This window comes from Squalius cephalus, assembly GCF_949319135.1.
Source record: "Squalius cephalus genome assembly, chromosome: 1".
Classification (NCBI taxonomy): Eukaryota; Metazoa; Chordata; class Actinopteri; order Cypriniformes; family Leuciscidae; genus Squalius; species Squalius cephalus.
In genome coordinates, this window is record NC_137122.1 from 48,772,837 (window position 1) to 48,793,150 (window position 20,314).

Genomic DNA, 20,314 nt, shown 5'->3' on the forward strand with positions numbered 1-20,314 from the left:
TATAGAGACTAGCGACATACAGCGACAAAATCGCTGGCTGTGTGAACGGGGCTTATGGGGCCACGTGGGTCACTCAATCAGCAGACATGTAACGTGCGATTAGAGTGATTGACAGAAAACCTGACAAGTTACAAAACAATATGACCTTTTCAGCTCATCATGAACCTGAACATGGTAGGCCCCTAAACTTGGGAGGCCCCTGGGCTTCAGCCCAGGTAAGCCCGTGCATTAATGCGGTCTTGGGTACGGCTCACTTGGAAACCTCAAATCGAGGTGGTACTAAAAAAGTACCAGGTACTAGGTAATGTACACAGTGGAAAACCCCCCAAAAGTGAGCCGTACAATGCAGTGGAAAAGTGCCATAGGCAGATCCATGGAATACTCTCAATACATTCCCTAAATTAATCAGCAATGTCCTGGACTTGAACTCAAGTTTATCCTTTGAACTTTCTCAGTCTACTGATCTTTTTAACAGCTTTCAGCAAACAACAGATAAAACTGCAGGATTTTACACAGAGTGAACCTTTACTGCTGATCAAAGCCACAGCTTGCTGGGCAGACAGGTCTGTTTAACTTGAGAGAAAACAAAAAGATTTCAGCCTTAGCCATACCCGTTTCAGACAATCCAAATAGATTTACTGAAGTCTTTCACAGTTGACAAAACTGCTTAATTAAGAGTAGATAAATGACTATGCTCTGAAATGCCATTTTTGTCCTTGTCCCGCAACCCTGAGGTTTGTGTGTCAAGCGTCTTGGACTTTAAAAATATAGCATTGCTCAGGGACAGCTGTTGAGCCAGAGATCAAAAATAGCTCTTTGTTTGCTGTGCCACTAGAACACCAAGCGCTGGAATAGGATTTATTTTAAGGATGGGATAAAATAGTGACAGCAGTGATCTACATAACACTTAAAAACGGTTTAAAACAGAACGGTTTGAAGAATTGAGGAGAGAGAGAACTAAATGAATTAAGCACATGTTGTTATACACACACAGTTCATTATAAGAACTAATGTGCAACGAGTTATGAAACATGGAGTTGGTAATATACATTTGGTTGGTTAAATGTATTTAAAAACTATTAAAATGTAAATAATATAAAGTATATAAAGGTTATTTCAGAAGTAGAGAAAGATAAATGTAAAAAAAAAAAAAAAAATCTTTCTCTACATAAGAAATTACTCCTGTTAAGGGTTACTGATGAAGCAAATCAGTGCAGACACGGAAAAATATTAACTACATAGGTTAGTCATCACAACAAGCGAGAAAGGTTGACATGAATCACGCTAAATCTCGAACCGTCGGGGAATTACCCGTTTAAAAAAAAATGCAGCACAGAGGAGAGTTTGCTGGCAAAAAGAGAACGTGACAGGGCTCGTAATAAAACCAGAATCAACATTGGCTTGATTTTTCGGAGATGGCGAGAACTGACGGATCTGAAATATTGTAAAAGTGACACAGAGAAGGTGTTTTTATTACTTAACAGGTGAGTGAGGTATTATATTGAAGATAAATTGCCATATGTAGCTCTCTAACAGAGTTCATTGTAAAGCATTACCTGTTGTGAAGGGTCATTTCATTATAGTTGTTTCAGCTGTGCTCGGATTTATTTTCAAGTAAGTACCGGGTCTATTAATGGGTAAAGCTACAGTAACGTCTTCAGCTAGTCAGCTTGAGATCCTTTTCATCTAAACTGGTTATATAATGTTTTATGAACAATAGGATAACCATATTCATCTGCACAGTCATGCAGAGCCAAAGCACAACCAAAACAAAGTTCTTCTGCAAAATGCATGCAGTTTTGTTTTAATCACTAGAGGGCCAAACGTTACATAAGGGGGTTTTGCACCGGTCGTTCTAGGAACTAGCGTGGTTCTCCAAGAACTAATGGTTCCCTTAGGAACATTTTCCTGGTTGCATTTACACTGCCAGTAGGAACTCTGAAGTGACATTATCCACGCTTGATTTTGTAACTTTCAATTTGACGGTGCTGAGAACACCAAAGCCTAAGCACACAGCGCTCGCATTTCCCGTGTTCATTCGTTTACAATCTGTCTAACAGTCATGTCTAATACGTTATTAGATAGAACTGTTATACAAAGAAAGTAGACAGTATATGAAAAGGTATTAGCGTATGCCGTGTGGCTGATGTCCAGTGTTTCTAGCTGAGCAGAAATACATGATCATGTTTAACTTGGTCCCCTCATATTGTGTTGGATGTTCTCCTTACCGTAAAGGTTGAGAGGCCCATCCATCACTGTTTTCCATGTTCGTAGAGTTAGTATGTGGAGTAAATATATATATATAGGCTATAATCTGTGTATTTACGTGGCTTTTTTAAAAAAAAAAATGGCGGGTGCTGGTGTTTTGCGTGCGTTCAGCTAATCCATGAACACTAACGTCACGGATAGCTCCTATAGTGCTGGTTTAGACCCTACTCTGAAGTAAGAGCTAAATTAGGTCCTCCAAAAGGAGTTCCTAAAACTAAAATCCTAGTAGTTCCTAGTTTTTGCGATGCGAACATGCCAAAAAACGTGTACTTCCTCCAATAGTTCTAGGAACTATGAAAAGGTTCCTCCGATGCATAAGCCCCTATTGTGCACTTTTAAAGATGCAACTGCAGAAATTGACTGCACTATTTCATGGCAACTATCATAGCTGGGTTCATTACCAAATCAATTTCCTTTAAGCACCACTGCTTAAAAAAATAAAATAAAAATAAAGAGCAAAGACAACTAGTCATCCGTCCAGACCCATCCCTACTATATGTCAGGGTAAAGTCACAGTCATACTCTGCTGAGGCAGGAAGTTTTACAAAATGTACAGAATGGCCGTTAAGCAATACAAAGCAAAACAGCAACTATAAAGGCCTTTTCTGAGATAGGCAGTTTGAGAATCTTTAGTCCAGTACACTCCATTCTTGGAAACTCTTTGGCCACGTTCCCCTGAAGAAAGACATGCATAACATCCTTCTTTGTGTGCCACAGGTGTAGAAAGAACAGTGTCACGGTCTGCAACCCACTCAGGGATTATAGTGAGGCAAGGTGTTATGTGAAGGCATAATATGCCTCTTAATCTTCCCTTTTTCCTTTTCTAAAGCTTATGCCATGAGGCTGCACTAATGTGTCCAACATCAATCCCGCTAGCCACGGGGGGATACAACTGACCACTGCTCTCAAATACTCTCATGCAGACCACGTACCGTTTTGAGTCAAAGTCAAGACACACCAAAAGGAAGAAAAACAAATGCATCTGTGCTACAGTAGCTGTAGGGTCATAATTCACACTGTCTGCAAAAGGCAGGTTTCAAAAGTAAAGTTAGCATGATGATTTAGGAATATATATAAAAACACTATAAAGACATGTTAGAAGGACACATGGGCACTTCGATACAATTCAATAATCTGGAATATTTCCTAGAAACATGACGCCCTAGCAGACATCCTAAAAACTGCCATGAATGCATTTCTGAAGATTTCAGATATAATAACAGGTGAAACTGTTAAATCTTCTCATTTTCCTCACATCATGGCGCCTGTAATAGATTTGCGCTACATCTCAGCAGCAGTCTCCTTAATAGGACAGGAGACAGATTTGGCATATTCAGCACTGATCTAAAACGCAAGGCCAGATAAGTGAACAAGGACTCTGGTTAGACCCTGACTAGCTTGCTTTGATATGGAATAAATGTACAGAGTGCCAGTGAGGAATTGTTAATTAAAAAGGCAATTAAAATGCAATCATAGCGATAAACTAACATCAGTTAAGTGTTCCTGGACAGGGCCAAGTATAAACTCAAACTGAAAACAAATTTAGTGCCAAGACGGTGGATTTATGTAAATGTCACTCATTTGCATGCAAATGTGACCTGACATTTTTGTGATCATGTTAAAACACCGAAGCACCAATGCGCATTTAATTTTGCTGACGTGGTAAATTTGATGGCATAACCTCAAAGGGTGAAAAAAAAAAAAAGTCTGGGTGATATTTCAACCCCAAATTAAAAAAATAAATGAAATAAAACTCAAACAACTTAAAAAAATTTTAACGTGCAAAGAAAAAAAGAATGCTTTTTAGCACCATTAAGATGTTTTCGCATTTTTAAATTATCATGTCTCACTCTCATGACAAATATGCACATTTCCCCCCAAGATTCTCATTACTGTAAAGCAGAAAAGTTCCCATTATTCTCTTTGAATAATGAAAATAATAAAGTCCCATAAACTGTTTTTTTAAATTATTATTAAAATCAGAATAAACTAAATTCAGTACAAAGCAATGCAACTATACAATAAAATTTGAAATAATGTTTTTAATAATTGTTATTTAAATGTATTATTTAACCAATTATTATTAATTATATGGTAACATTTTACAATAAGGTCTGATTTGTTAACATTAGTTAATGCAATAACTAACATGAACTAACAATGAACTAGCAATACATTTGTTAAGAATTTCTTAATCTTTGTTAATGTAAGTTAATAAAAATCCAGCAGTTAATTGTTTGTTCATGATAATTCACAGTGCATTAACTAATGTTAACAAATACAACCTTTGATTTTAATAACGTATTAGTAAATGTTGAAGTTAAGATTAATAAAGGCTGTAGAAGTATTGCTAATTCTTAGCTCATGATAACTAAAGTAGTTAACTAATGTTAACTAATGAAACCTTATTGTAAAGTGTTACCAATTACTTTTTTTTTTTTTTTACAGTAATGAGAATTGCTGGATTCAGTGGCCGAGGAAGACAACATCCTGTGGCACAGATTCACCTGTCTGATAAAGCTCATAAAGTTGGTGGCTTAGACAGTCGTCCCCTTTGGACATTCCTCAGACTCAAAATTGGGAAATTTTCCTTCCTCACAACAATAGAGACAGTTTGAGGTGAAAGTGAGAGGAAGAGAACAGCCCCAGTGACACTAGGTTCATAAGCCGGTTGGATTAATCTTTCATATATAAAAAAAAAAAAGATGATTTATTTAAGGGCATGTCCAGAAGAAAAACTAATGCTGACCTTCTAGTCGAAAGATTCAGAGTTTTGGGATGGAAGATGTAGGTTGTTTCTTCTAGCTTCCTAAATGATCTATTAAACTAAACTCAATTACAGCCGATACACAACATACATAAAGATACGACGTGACCTCATCTTACACCTCAACAAGGGATGACAAACCCGAGCATGAAGGGGAATAAAAATCCTAATCTCTAAAGCCCCATTCAGATGGGTTTAGTTTTACAAGAGTAGATTGAGTAATGTAATTTTACCACAGGACGTCCATAATAATAATGGCCAATTCGCACGGGATAAGAAATCTCAGTAAAACTAGCAGAAGTGGGAGGGGTAACTTGATTTACGCACCGTCATCATGTGCGTATTATGTTGCTTCCTGATATATAGATATAACAGTTAAATCCGGTCGAATGATGTATTAATTAAATTCAGATTGGATTATGTTGGTAATAGGCACTTACCTAACGCTAAAAGAAGTTTCGTGCCTCTAACAAGTGCTTTCGACCTTCTTTCTGATCTGAATGGTGTGAGGAAAACACTTGAGTTTTGCCACAGACTCGTCCCAGCGTCTAGAACGTAACTGAATGCTTTTTCAAGCACCTCCATACTTAATAAACTGCGGAAAACTACTTTTAAACAGGAAATTACGGAATATTTACGTACATATTTACAGCATATTTACATATCTATTCGCACAGGATTAGTATTACCTGAGGTAATTTTTCCGGACCTTTTTACAGAATTGACATTGACATTGTCCGTAATGATTACCGAGATGGTACATTTGGACGGGACTAAAATCACTGAGAAGCTCTGGTAATAATTACTTTACCCCAACCTCTCCATGTTAAACTAATCCCGTCCAAATAGGGCTTAAGGCAAGCAAATATTGGCACATATTCTAAAATCAGCATCATTTCCTGTGGTTAACATGCAATAAGAGGCTTATCCAAGCGAGATTTAAAAAAAAGCTGAAACAATGCTTTTTATTGGCAGTTGGGATAGCCACTTCCCTCATTTCTAGAGATGAAGGAGGGTGGAGCAGAGCGAAATGAATAAGCGCATCAATCACTGTTGCGAAGCTAAAGCCGAGGAGGAAATCACACTGGCGTCTTGTGCTGTAGCTCTCTGTGAATTTCAAGGGCACGCAAGAGCCTCCTGATACACGGCTGGGGTGAGGAGTCCACAGAGATTACGCAGAAGTATTAAGTGTCTCATTTGTCTTTCTTACCTCCAGCCAGTGTGAGTCCAGCACCCTGCCGAGACATAAGTGCTGCCAACGTAGAGCGTATGTTTGACTGTGTAACGGGTGCTGCTGCACTCACCAGAAACACTCTGTAGGCGTCTTTGCGTCTTACAGGGCCCCAGCATGACTCGGTATCGTTGTATTTCACACTCCCAGCACTGCACGAGTGATTCCCACTGTGAGAAGGCAAACAATTACACTTCTGACATCTGCGAATCGATTTCAGGAGTTTATAAAGTACTACTATATATATATATATCAATTCAATTGTTTTTATTATAAACCAAGCAAAAATATGCAATTTGGTGCAGTTGCTGATATTTATATGGCCAAAAAGTAAGATGAACTCAGTGAGATCTTTACAATAGTATAGCAAACTACTTACATAAAGTGCATATAAATATCAGTCGTCACTATTTCTCCCAAAAATGTTAATATTAAAATGATTAGTTTTATGATGAAAGGTCAGTAGTTCTTATTGTGGGTGGCAAAATATATAATGCAATGCAATACAATGATGATTGAGAGGTAACATAACAGACAAATAAACGTTTCTTAAAAGCCTGATGTCTCATATTTGATTATCAACTGATCATTTTCTAGAAAAATCATGTTAAAATGTGATTATCAAGTAAACCCAAGTTGCTTTAGTCCAGTAAATGCTCATCTAGAAATATTAATAACAATATAAAAAAAGCAATCAGTAAATATTTCACAGCAAAAAAAAAAAAAAAAAAAAAAAGTGTACCATGACCTAAAGTTTTTAGAATTATATTAAAAGGCCTTTTACTTGCTAAAAAAGTCAATCAGACGAAATGAGGCATGTAGTAGATATGCATATGCATTAGGGGTGTAACAATACCCTCATGTAACAAATCGATAAATATCACGATACTGAACTCACGATACGATATTATTGTAATACTCCAAGACATATTGTAAAAGGTAACAAAAAAAAAAAAAAAAAAAAAATGAACTGTTGATTTAAATGCTAGATTTGGTATTACATTGGGGGTGGAAATGAATAGGCTTGGACTTGGTGCTGGATATTATATAACCATTGGTAACCCAATGCACAGGACAATGGTGACACCAGAATAAAAATATTAATGATTCTGAAAATACAGAATTATTTTAGATGAAAATAATGTAGGCCACTTTTTACTGGTAACATAAGACATTTGGCATTATCAGGACCCACAAATATTCCCCCATTGCATTATTATACATTATATTCACCATTATATATAGTAGTTTGATGTCGTACTGACACTAAAACTCTGTAAACTAAATTCCTCACAGGAATATTTTTATTTTGGGTGAACTATACACAATACATATGGTCACTGTCCGCTATCCACGATACGTATTGCTGCATTTATGTATTGCGATGTATTGTTACACGATATATTGTTACACCCCTAATATGCATGCATATCAAATATGACACAGTACGCTTTATAGGGTTTAGGCCCGCTCACATCAATACAAATGTTTGGCGTGGACCAATTTTCACATGCATTTCTTATTGCTTTTAAACATTATCTTCTATGTGAAAAAGTCTGCCATAGCAAATGAGTTGTGTTTTTATGACTGGACAGTCTCTTATTGATCTGCAACCAATATGAAATAAATCTAGTTTATTTATGGCAAAAGTTTAAATGTTTGAACAAATGTTCTCATTCAAAAAGTAAAGCTGATGTTTCATTAATTAGTGTCTAGAAGAAGAGCAAGATGAGAGATTTTGAACTCACCATGCGACCTCCATCAGTGATACAGGTACAGCAGCAGCATAAATGGCCAGGTCTCCGTACAGGTACACGATTAGGCAGATGTAGAACATGTTGACGCCAACTGCAGAGAGAAACAATCCCATTCTGAAGATTCATGGCTTTACATAAAACATCACTTCAAATACAAACATGTGGAGAGGTTCAGAGAACATGAAGATAGGCAGCATCATTCCCTAGAAGATTCATCTGATGTTCCTCCCCAAACAATATAGCCGCTAAACGCATAGAGCTGTATAAATCATCCTAATTAAAGCAAGCAAGCACTTCATTATGAAATCCCCCCTGCTCTTCTCTTCATTAACCCCACACTCCTCTTCACCTGTTCTTCCATCCATCCATCACTCAGCCCCTGCCTGTTGGAGATGAGATGGAGAGCATTCAGGAGGAAACACAGACCGGCTTCACCACAACACACATTCATCATTCACAGAAGCTCCTACGAGGATCTCAAACGGTCCAGCCAACCAATCAGCTCATTAATTACCCTGAAAGTTGACTAGAGATGGCAGACTATTTAAACTAGATTTAGATGATATAGTTGTGGCTGATAACCAATGAATGGCAAATATATTTAAAAAAATTAAAAAAAAAATTAAAAAAGCACTAAAAGCTAAAAAGCTATTGTTTTAAATGCTCAAAGTGAACAATTTTGAGTGAAGCATCTAAAAGTACCAATTAGAGGAAACGAGCATACACAGATATGATAAACATGGCTCAGTTTCTTCCTTCAACTCAATTCTATAGGATTTTGATCCAGTTTTATCATTCATTCCCCCGGTTTCACAGTCAAGGCTTAGGTCTAGTCCAGACTAAAATGCATATTTAAGCAGTTTTAACAGAAATTTAACGGATTATTTCTTAACATATATCAGCAGCATTGTTTCGTCTCAAGGTGTTTTTTTTTTCTAAAGCACGTTTATAAAAGCTACTTAAATGTCCTAATTAAACTAAGGTCTAATCCTGACTTAATCTAAAAGCCCTGTCTGTGAAACCAGGCCTAAATATTAAAGGGCACCTATTATGCAAAATTCACTTTTACATGGTGTTTGAACATAAATGTGTGTTGGCAGTGTGTGAGCAAAACCACCCTAGAATGATAAAAATCCACCCAGTGGTTTTTTTACAATCTCAATAAATCATAAGCACTGTCTCAGAATGAGCTGTTCTCAGATTCGGCGCAATGTGACGTAGAATTGAGCAGGCCCCTCCCCTGCTTGTGATCAAGCTTACACTCTCCGGAGCAACAGGCCTAACGTGACTGGACACGGAAGAAATGAAAGTGCGAGCGCGCTCTTTATGACAGCTCTTCGAGTCATTTTACAGATTTAAGGTTTACCAGTTTATTTAGCACCCACTGAAAAGGTGTGCATATTTATTTACTAGTTGTAACGAGTGTTTTGTGTACTTCGCTGTGTATGTTGTTGATAATGAAAGGGAGAGAGAGAGAGAGAGTTTATGGATAAGACTTTAATGCGCACTTCTTATACTATGTTTATTCAGCTCTTACAGAGATTCTCTGGAGTAAAACTAACGCTCATCTTTTGTGTGATGTACAATAAACTGAACTCGTCAGTATATTTTGGTCATCATTCGGACGGGCTTTGCTACAGCAGGCTTGTATTAGTGGATAAAAGCAGATGACAAATAAGTTATAACATAATTAAACTAAACTATACCTGTTCTATGTCCATACAGCATATATTCTCTGGCTCTGTGGGCATTATTGTCCGACTCCGAGTCGAAATGAACACCGCAACTGAGAGTTTCTGTTGTGATATTATCAGATGAAATTGTCCTGAGAGACTGAGTGCGAGCTCGTGAGGCTCCGCCCCCTGGGCCGGCAGCAGCAGTTAATCTGCATTTAAAGGGCACACACTAAAACAGCACGTTTTTCTGAGCCCCAAAAAATTACAATTTAAACATGCTGTAAAAAATGATCTGTTGGGTATTTTGAGCTAAAACTTCACATACATACTCTGGGGACATCAGAGACTTATTTTACATCTTGTGAAAAGAGTCATAATAGGTGCCCTTTAAAATTTAAGTCATTTTTGAAAAGTAATAGCAAGTCTCTCCTCAAAAAGCAAAAACATGCATGTAGGCTACAGTTCAAGATGAGCTACACACCAAAGTCTAATAGTTCTGGTTAGGGGTTACTAAGAACAAAATCCCCATTCTGAGCAAAAGTAATAGCACACCTAAAAAAAATCAATCATGAGCTAATCTATCTCCTCTGTGGCATTATTCGAAGCAGTCTTCTAATCAACCTGTCAGTGGGAAGGTTACAGCCACTGTGAGCAACCCAGATAAACCAGCGGCCATTAAGAAACCGGTCCAATGATGAAATGACAGAAGCCAGGCTTCCTGTTGTTAATTTCAGACCAGAGCGGATTCACATTCTGCTTTAACTTACCAAAGCAATTGAACCCAAAGAATCGCAGTGTGTATTTTCTGGAAAGACAACCTCCCACCTACCTCAACAATACTAAAGTACAAACGTTAAAGCCTTTAACTACAGTTCAATATAAAAGCCTGCAGTTTCTTTCCGCTGAATGGCAGCTCATGGATTGATCACCCCCACTACAATGGCTGTGTTTAGCAATTGCACTTGGATTAAAAAGACAGCATGTCCTAAGACAGGAGTATTATATTTAAAGCTACAGTCAATACTAAAGTCACACTAACTAAACTAATCTCCTTCACAGTAAGTTGCGCTTCCATTTAATACATTTACGGTCAGAGTCTGCTCAGATAGTCATTCGTTTCTCCCAAGTGCACATCCAAAGTGGCCACTTCACTCCATTCTACACTGGGAAAGGTCAGAGCACAGCAAGCTATTTTAACACATCACGCTTAATAGAATAATAAAAAGTCGACAGGGCGAGCATGTGACGTCTGTGCTGAGAAAACACAAAGCTCTGAAGCTACAAGTGCGTGCTTGTGTTCACCAAACGAGAGTGCGTGCAGCGCATAAGAGGCAGTGCTGGTTTGTTTGAGGGTGTAACATGTGCGTCACCTAGTGCATAACACTTGCCATCACATGCTGTGGATGTATGAAACCAGGGTCAGAAATTAACGTTCCCATTAACGGGCAATGTATATATTTTTCCTTTTCTAAAGGGCAATTTTAATGATAACTGTATTAAAGGTTATCGGTGTTATCTTTTATGTAAAATACTTATATTTAACCAAATTACTTTTATCAAAATATTATAGACTATTACCAATAAAATTCTCGACATCAACAGAAGTCACATTTACACTGTAAAGGTGGAACAGAAACTGCATCTGACAATTACATATACTGTTTAATATAAAGGTGGCATACATGTATTTAGACTGAATTCTAAATACATATATAATAAATGCTTAAATGTACATTTACATGACAACTGCATAATGTTGCATAGTGTAAATCGCTTATAAAAATCAGGAAATCCAAATATGTGAACATATTAATCATATATTTGGTAGTAAAATACCTTGCAATTTTGAAAATGTGTATTTGGGCAATGCGGATGTTAATAACTGGAGAAATAAGGACAAGAGGTTGCTTTGGACACTACTGGCAGCGAGTAAGAAAGCCATAACCAGGAAATGGTTAAAACCGGACCTTCCGACCATCGAAGAGTGGGTCAACATAATCCAAGAAATCTACATTATGGAAAAACTTTCATTTACTCTCAGGACTCAAAGAGACATGTTTTACAAAATCTGGATAAAGTGGTCTGAGTATGTCAAGCCCATAAGGTCAGACTTTGTATGAGTGTTACAGTGTTAAGTGAAAGAAAACCATTTCTGTACGGGTGCTCTTCCCATAACTGTTCATATTAAAAAATGTAAAAAAAATAAAATAAAAAAACATTTCAGGAAATCATTACAGGGCAGGACTGCAATTATGACAAATCATTATTGTCGATTATTGCAATCAACATTGTAATAATGATTATTAATGTCGTTTAATAGAATACATAAAGGTTTTATGGGTGGAGAAACATCTCGTCTTCTAGGCAACACGACAAAACAAGTTAAAAAAATTTAATTACAAACATCGCATTGGTTATCTTAGCAGCATGAAAAAAGAAACGGTTCTTCAAACTGGGAATAAATTAAATATAGAAAGCGAGCAAATAATGTTCCGCCATCACTTCAGCCTAGCGCAAGGCCACAGAGTTATGCCCTCTCGCAAAAACTCCTGTTATATTCACAGAAGCTGCGAAAAGATAACATTTTCTACACTGCAAAATTAATCTCTTGTTTACATTGTTTCAGCACTTTGATGTTTATTTTTATGCAGGACTCAGTCAGCAAATGTGTGCACTGAACAAATCTCCAGCGTTTCTCCGATGACCAACCAAGAAGCCTCTGATTAGAAATTGTATCCATACTCTCAACAGAAACCCTTGTGATCGCTTATAATGCTCTACACTGCAAAAAAAATGTGTAAACGTGCAATCGACAGTTTACATTCATTTTCACATTTCACTTTAAACACGATTGTCGTAATAGAATTCGTTTAATTGTGCAGGGGCATTTTTGTTCATTTCTGTGGCATTTTTGCCCCAAGGCAAGCCCAGTTAATTTCCAACCCTGCATGGAACAGCTCAGCAGGCCATTTCTGATGTCCGGCCTTTGCTTGATGGTTGGAGAAGATGCCAAAAGCAATGCTGTTGAGATATTGCAAGGCTGCTCGGGGCACTGTTGAGTCAGCCTTTGTGTAGCACTGCTCGTGAAATGATGCTTAGGAGGGCAAGAATTCTGAAAATAGGAATCAGTATAAATGACACCTCGGTTTTTAGTTCAAGGTGAACACCTTGTCTTCATATTCATCATAAGATTCTCATTACCTGGGTTCTCCATCTTTAAGCGAACTTCTCGTTTCCTTATATTAGAGTAGATAAAAGATCTACAGTGAGGTAATTACAACCAAAAGCAATTTAACTAGTTCTAATTGCACCCCATTAACAGCAAATAACCTTGTTCAATGTTACTGAACACTGGAGCAAAACTTGACCTCTGGAAACCATCTTTTAAGGCCTTGTTTAATAGTCTTATAAAGCTAAACGTCTTAGCTGAAGATTACATTGTAGGGCATAATGATGCAAGAAGTCTTACCTTTATTAAAAAACATGGAGGCCATTTGTCCCATCTCGACTCTCTCGACAATGTCAAAGTGGTCTATATTCGAAGCACGCTCTGTTACATCAGATGACAAAACCAACAATGACCTTGAGATTTTCATCTTGGGTAACATTGCAAACCATTATTGACAAAGACAAGTACAATACAAACGGCACTTACGGACAGAGAGAATTGGCCGCGTCTCGACAGGTTCCGAACGTCCCCGGATAGTGACCTCATCATCTGAATAGTCCGAGCTGGAGTCGCTGTCATTAATCTTAAAATGGTTGTAACAATAAAAGTGATTAGTTTCCTAATTCTAGGCTCTGAACAAACACGCTCACAACCAAAAAAAAAAGTGAGCTTGGTAATAGCAAGTTTGTTCACAGTTGAACACAACTTTTTAATAATAGTTTATTCAGCAAGGGTGCATTAATTGATCAAAAGTTACAGTAAAGACATTTATAATGTTACAAAAGATTTCCATCTCAAATTAATGCTGCTCTTTTGACCTTTCTATTCATCAAAGAATCCTGAAAAAAAAATCAACTTTCTTCAATACATTGATAATAATGAGTGGATCACCATATTAGACTGATTTCTGAAGGCTCATGTGACACTGAAGACTGGAGTAATGATGCTGAAAATTCAACTGTGCATTCACATGAATAAATTACATTTAAAATATATTCAAATAGAAAACGGTAATTTGAAATTGTAATAATATTTCACATTTGTATTGTTTTTACTGTATTTTGATCAAATAATGCAGCCTTGTAAATTATAACATTTCTTTTTTTTTTTGGTGAACTGTTCCTTTAAAACAATGTTACATATGAATGTGAGGGCGTTCTAGAAGAACACGTTTGATTATTGCCACAGTTTATTCAGGTGTAGTTGTGTGCGCAATATAACGTGACTAAAACAAAGAAGCAATGTGTCAAAAATTATCTTGACACGCTTTTTCAGCATAAACACAATATTTGTTGTTGCAGATCATCTATTAAAATATAAACATTCTGATTTTATAGTTGTATAGGCCATAATATAGGTTTTCTGTATTCTGTTTGTATGGGTGAAACTGTCTAGAAACATACTAACCATGGGCCTCGTTCTGAGTTTGTCAGCATGTAGCGATTTTAGTACATCTGCTCTAAATGGCCCCGCTTCATTCACTGATAAGTCAGTATGATTTAAAGTTTCATCGACTTTCTGGCTTGGGACGTGTAACATTTCCATTGATAAGTGTAATTTTCATAGGGAATAGATACTGAATAACGACACAGTGTTCAGGGTAACCAGGCTTATCGGGTGATGTCACTAACCTCTTCCTGTTCTCTCCTCTTCCAGCGTAGCTGGGCATTGGCAGCAGCCATGGCTTCAATCACAAATGTGGTGGTCATGAAACTGAGGGAAGACAGAACAGTTAAACACACTTCATGTGTAGCAAGTTTAATAAAAAAAAAAAGGGAAAACAAGACGCAGAAAAAACTAGATACAGAGCTGATATCAGAAAGAAAATTCTTAAAGACAACATAAAATAACAAATTGACCATCGCGATTTTGCACATTATATTAAAGAACTTTTTTACATTTTTGTTTATTAAAATGTCATACACATTTCCCTGCTTGAGATAACTTATGTTATGCTGACATAAGGCTGCGCAAGTGGAAACAATAATATTACCTGAAGAAAAAAAAAAAAAAAAAAAAAAAAAAAAACTACTTTAAGCAGAAAGAATTGTTTAAAAAGTCTGATTCAGAGACTTGTCACTGGTGCATATGAATGAAATTGATTCAATATCATTCATCCCTGTGTTTATTTAGTCAAAAACAATGTGAAATACACACACACGTAGGGTTTTTGTGTTTTATGAGGACTTTCCATAATTTTATACCATTCAAACATTCTTTCCCAGGGGTGCCCAATCCCGTTTGTGGAGATTTACTTTCCCTAAAGTTCAGATCCAACCAAGATCAAACTCAACTAAACCAGCTAATAAAGATCTGCAGGAGCACTTGATAATTACAGACAGGTGTGTTGGATCAGGGTCAGATCTGAACTGTACTGAACTGAACTGAAGTGTAGACAGCATCTCTGATTATAATGGGTTCTGTTTACTTTTGTTGTGTTGCGTCGTGCTGCTTGAGTCTAGTATAGACACGGTGTTACAGAAAACATTCTGCGTTTTTACATTTTCACAAAATAACATTTACTGTGCGTTCACACCGACGCCGGCGAGAGCATCAGAGTGGCCGGAAGTCATTCATTTTCAATGCTCCGGCGAGGGCGGCGCAGTGTGTCTTGGATGGTGAGAGCGGCGAGAAGAGTTGAAGTCAGGTCAACTTTATGGTAATAAGCTCTGATGCGGTTCAGCAGCAACCAATCAGAATGTAGAAGTCTTCCGCCTGAGAGGATTCCAGAGCAATCCTGTCAACACTGGTTTAAAAAGATCCCGCCTTCGATCTACGTCAGAGCATCAGAGCGTCCCCGAATCTTTCTCCAGCGCTGTCGTTGGCAGGGGTGTGAACGTACAGTTAGTATGATTTATATTCCATGTTTTCCTCATGGAGACCAAAATTTTGACGAAAATTTCAAGTTTTACTGCCCGTGTTTATTTTTTGCCCATTTTTTATTTTATTTACTTTTTGGTACTTTTTTTTTTTTACTTAAAGCCTTTATGTATAATGCATTATAAAAGGTATTCATAAATGTACTTTATAATTCATTATATCTTTTTATAAATAATTGTAACCAAAGTTAAAATACATAGTATTATCATGTATTATAACTGTGGTTACAATTATTCCTGAGACCATACAATGCATTATAAGATGCATTACAAAGCATAATGCATTATATATCTAAAGTATCTATATATTTTTATATATGCACACATACATTTTTAAAGGGGCCATGACATGCATTTTTTTATTTTAATGGGTTCTTGAGGTTCACTTATAAAGTTTTTTTTGCAAAAAACAAAACAAATATACATGCATAAAAACTTTCAACCCTCATTCTGACCCTGTCTGAAATTATCAGTTTTTAAGGGACGGCCCCTTTAAGGCTTGTCAGTGAACGGCCGCTGTTATGATTGGCTAATGTCATTGCATATGAAACGTATCAATGGCCCCTTGCTATTGCACGTGTTTAGAAAACATTATCCATATAAAACCCTCATTTACAGACTAAGCATTATGAAATCATTTACGGTTTGCAATGCAGCTGCTGTCAGATCCAATACGGCCGGCTGCTTTATCTTTCAACAAAAGGTTCTTTGCAAACTCTCCATTACACTGTGCCTCATTTGCAAAACAAAATGCTCAGAACAAACATAAAATTCTTCAACGTGATCTGGGACACCATTCAAATAAACCAACCACTTGATTCCGACGCTGGGATCCTTCTGAAGTCTGTACAGAGACGCACTCTTATATGTTGAAAGATCAAGGCAAATTTGATATCTCATGTCATGACCCCTTTAAATATATCACTAATGCAAAATATGAGAAACTGTATGTCATATACATAACGTCAGTCTCATTCGGACATCTCCACTCATAACCTGCATTTAAAGACCAACTGTTGTCTGCTTTCTTTCCCCAGCTGTTTCATTGATATACAGCTCCATTCTGTTGCGTCTAAACACTCATAACTCTCCCCTGGGCTCTGTCAGTGGCTCAGACAGCTGGCAGGTTGGCAGGGGTGATAAATGTGTTTTGATGGCCACAGCACCAGCGGCAGCAGTAACAGGGTTGAGAGGTCAGCTAAAGATGAGCGAGTGACAGAGAGAAATAGCATACAAAGAAGACCAGAAGACACGCTGTGCTCTCACTGAACACAACATGAGGTAGAGACAGAATTACACTTCTCAAATTCATGCCCTAACTACACACAAATTAGAGACCCATTCTGACCCCATTTGGCAAACCCCCAGAAAGGATTGGAAATCGAATACATACACCCTCCTAAACCTGATATGTCAAAACCCCTGAATAATCAAGCGTAACAGCAATAAGAAAACAGCAACTAGAAGAACGCGAACAGCAAATCACTGTATTAGCATCCATACCAACGCGGGTATGGTTCTATTTATTATAAGGACTTGCTGCAATTGTGTCATCTGCCGCTTTAAACGCTTGAGCTTTTTAACCTGTTAAGCTGCAACGCCACTTTTGAAAAATCCCCAGAAATGACATACCCAAACTAAAACAGATACAGTTCATGAACCCTTTGTACTAAAAGCACAAGTATGATCTCGTTTGAAAGCTGACACCTGGCAGTTTATTGTAAATGTATAATTAATTATTGTCGTAATGACAAAAATTGTTATAAATAGCTTCAAAGTTTTGTAAAGTTATTAGAAATTATTTTTTATGAAACATCCTCATGAAAATAAAATTGAAATTGGCACTGGAGCAATCTAGAAATGCACTACAGCTAAAGCCACATGTCTAAACATTTTATGTTTAAAATCTGAAGATAATAAGCCCAAAACTCTGTATTTAGTTAAATGTTTTTCAAGACCATGTCATGTGACTAACAGTTAGGGCTAGCTAGCATGTTAGCTTAGCACACCATCAATTCACGACAATATATGAGATTAAAACCATATTTATGCTCAAAACGTACTTTATAACTCAAGCCGAATGTTTTAAATAATCTTCTGTGATCTAATTTAGCTTCAGATAAAAAAATCAGACAGAAAATATATTATTTGATAGTATTATGCACAATGATGAAGTCTATATAGATTAGCATTACATTATAAATATAATCTATTATTATAAAAATACCTGGCATGGCTTGAAGAACACAGGCAAATCAGATATCATTGCAATCATGTTTATTGTCTTCAAAACATCTTTTATCTGCATGATTACAGCCGATCTCTGTTAGCTGTGTGTGTGTTCGAGGCTTCCTGGAATGTCACATGATCATGGCTCTTCTTCATGTGCCATATATGGACTATATTACTGTGCATATAGCGCCCTCAGGCTATTGGTATGAATTGAAAACACTGTGAATTAGAATACCAAACGCTCATAAAGATTACATTGACGCATTTGGGTATAAATTCAATAAATATTATTCCTGTCTATAGAAATATGATGTGAATCTAAAAGAATCTATCAATATTTCTCCAAATCTGCACATTTTTGAGCTAAAGCCCTGAGGGACGTTGTTTTGTGTATCGCTGTCATGACGACAGCACGGGAGTTTTTTATGAATGGGAGCGGCTGACGCGCATAATTCATATTAAAGGTATCGACTCATTTTTTCATTTCATAACTCCTGACACAAATTAAGACATAACTGTCACTATGAGTTTCTCAGAATACAATAGTGGTCAAATACTGAAACTTGAGTCTTATATCTTTTTAATGATGTATAGTTTGTCAAGGTATAACATTAAATCTGATAGTAATTTTGAATTAAATAAATAAAAAACGCTTCAGTGCGCCGACGCACTGGTGAAGCTTAACAGGTTAAAGCAGGATGGATTGATATTGGTATTGGACTGCTACTCTTTTACATTTAGAACAATTTGTACAACTATATCTCTATTGCTATGCTATCATTATAGCGAAGTTATCGTCCTTGGTGCGAACGGGCCTTGAACCTCTGCTGTGCAGCGCAAAAGAATTATAATAAAAGGAATAGTTCAATTTTCACCGGATTATCTTTTAAATGATAAATGAATGATTAAATATTTAAGCCATTAAAATGGAATCCCCAAAAAAAAAAAAAAAAGTGTATATGGAAAACAGAAATTGGAAAAATAAAACTGAACTTGCAAAAAGAGAATAGACATAGAGCCCTACATTTTGATTTATAATGCAACCCAATTCAGACCTTTTTAAGTGTCCTTGGGGCCACTGTTTTTGCTTTTTTACCAATTATCCCCAAAATATGTACATTGAATGCAATACTTGTACCCCAATACTGTTGTAATAAATTTGATGAATCATTGATGCCACTGCAGCGTGTGTGTTTGTGTGTACTATTTCCCAATGCTTTGGCAGTGTAAACAAGGATGGCTCATGAGGGGTGTCGAAATTAATAGTTTCTACAATGCAACGTGATACAGACGTGGACGATTCTAATAATAGTATAATATAATAATAGTAATAATAATAATAGTAATAGACCATAATCGATTATAGCCTACTGACATTTCTCTGACATCATTCGTCGCCGGAGGGAGGGGAACCACAAAAACAAATAATTTAAAAAATGCACCTACTATTTTAACATTTACAGTGTGTGTGTGTGTGTGTGTGTGTGTGTGTATAAGCATTATTGTAACTTAAGTACACTACTTGACAGTCTCATGCACTTTTAGTATTTACTAGTATTTATTGGTTCTAAATGCTCCTGTCGTGTGCTGTGTTCTGACGCAAGTTTTATTTGATGTTTGCTACATTTAGGAAGTGTACTTTCTTGGAGCAGATAAAATAAAAAAGGAGTTCATATATATGACTGTTTGTATTCATTGATGAAAACGTAGCCATGTGCAGTAATATTTAAAACTGAGGATGAAACGCATCATGATATCGAATCGAAACATTGACGTGATAATCGCAATTGAATTGAATCGTGAGACCAGTGAAGAGTCACACCTCTATGGTTTATATACAGACTCAAAACAAACACCAATACAACACAACCCAACTGTTAAAAGCAGGTATTGGCAGCCTTAACAGAGAAAAAGAGAGAAAGAAAGAGATTGTGATGGATAAAAACAAAACAAAACAAAAATAGAGGGAGAGCATACCTCATAAAAGCCAAAAATGTGATGAGGGAGACGCTGACTACCCAGCCAGCTGCTGCAAAGGCCTTGGGCATGGTCAGGGCACCAGTCCCAACAATTAGATTGAACATGTACACCAGGCCAACCTATAAAAACACAAAACAAACACGTCTATAGCGGATTCAAAGTTTTAAGAGATCACAGATCAAATTAAAATGTATAACAAGCACTTAGGTTTTACAACGCACTGAAGTTTTATCACACAAAGTTCCCATTATGCATCGTCTGTCTTTCTTGTAAAGATTACGTCTGGAATTGTTCACCATCATGCATTTTTAATAAGCTGATGTATGTGATAACTCATTTGAGCAGCACTGCATTT

At 36.8% G+C, this 20,314-nt stretch overlaps 1 protein-coding gene across 1 annotated transcript in view; it reads right to left on the reverse strand.

The window, feature by feature from the left end:
* Positions 1-20,314, reverse strand: part of tmem104 (transmembrane protein 104) — a 49,230-nt gene that overhangs the window by 27,269 nt on the left and 1,647 nt on the right. The window contains exons 3-8 of the mRNA XM_079894666.1: positions 19,957-20,078; positions 14,500-14,581; positions 13,355-13,451; positions 13,169-13,249; positions 8,015-8,114; positions 6,340-6,436 (exon numbers count right to left, since the gene is read on the reverse strand). Of these exons, the coding sequence (XP_079750792.1) occupies positions 6,340-6,436; positions 8,015-8,114; positions 13,169-13,249; positions 13,355-13,451; positions 14,500-14,581; positions 19,957-20,078 (579 nt within the window). The remainder of the gene's footprint in view (positions 1-6,339; positions 6,437-8,014; positions 8,115-13,168; positions 13,250-13,354; positions 13,452-14,499; positions 14,582-19,956; positions 20,079-20,314) is intronic.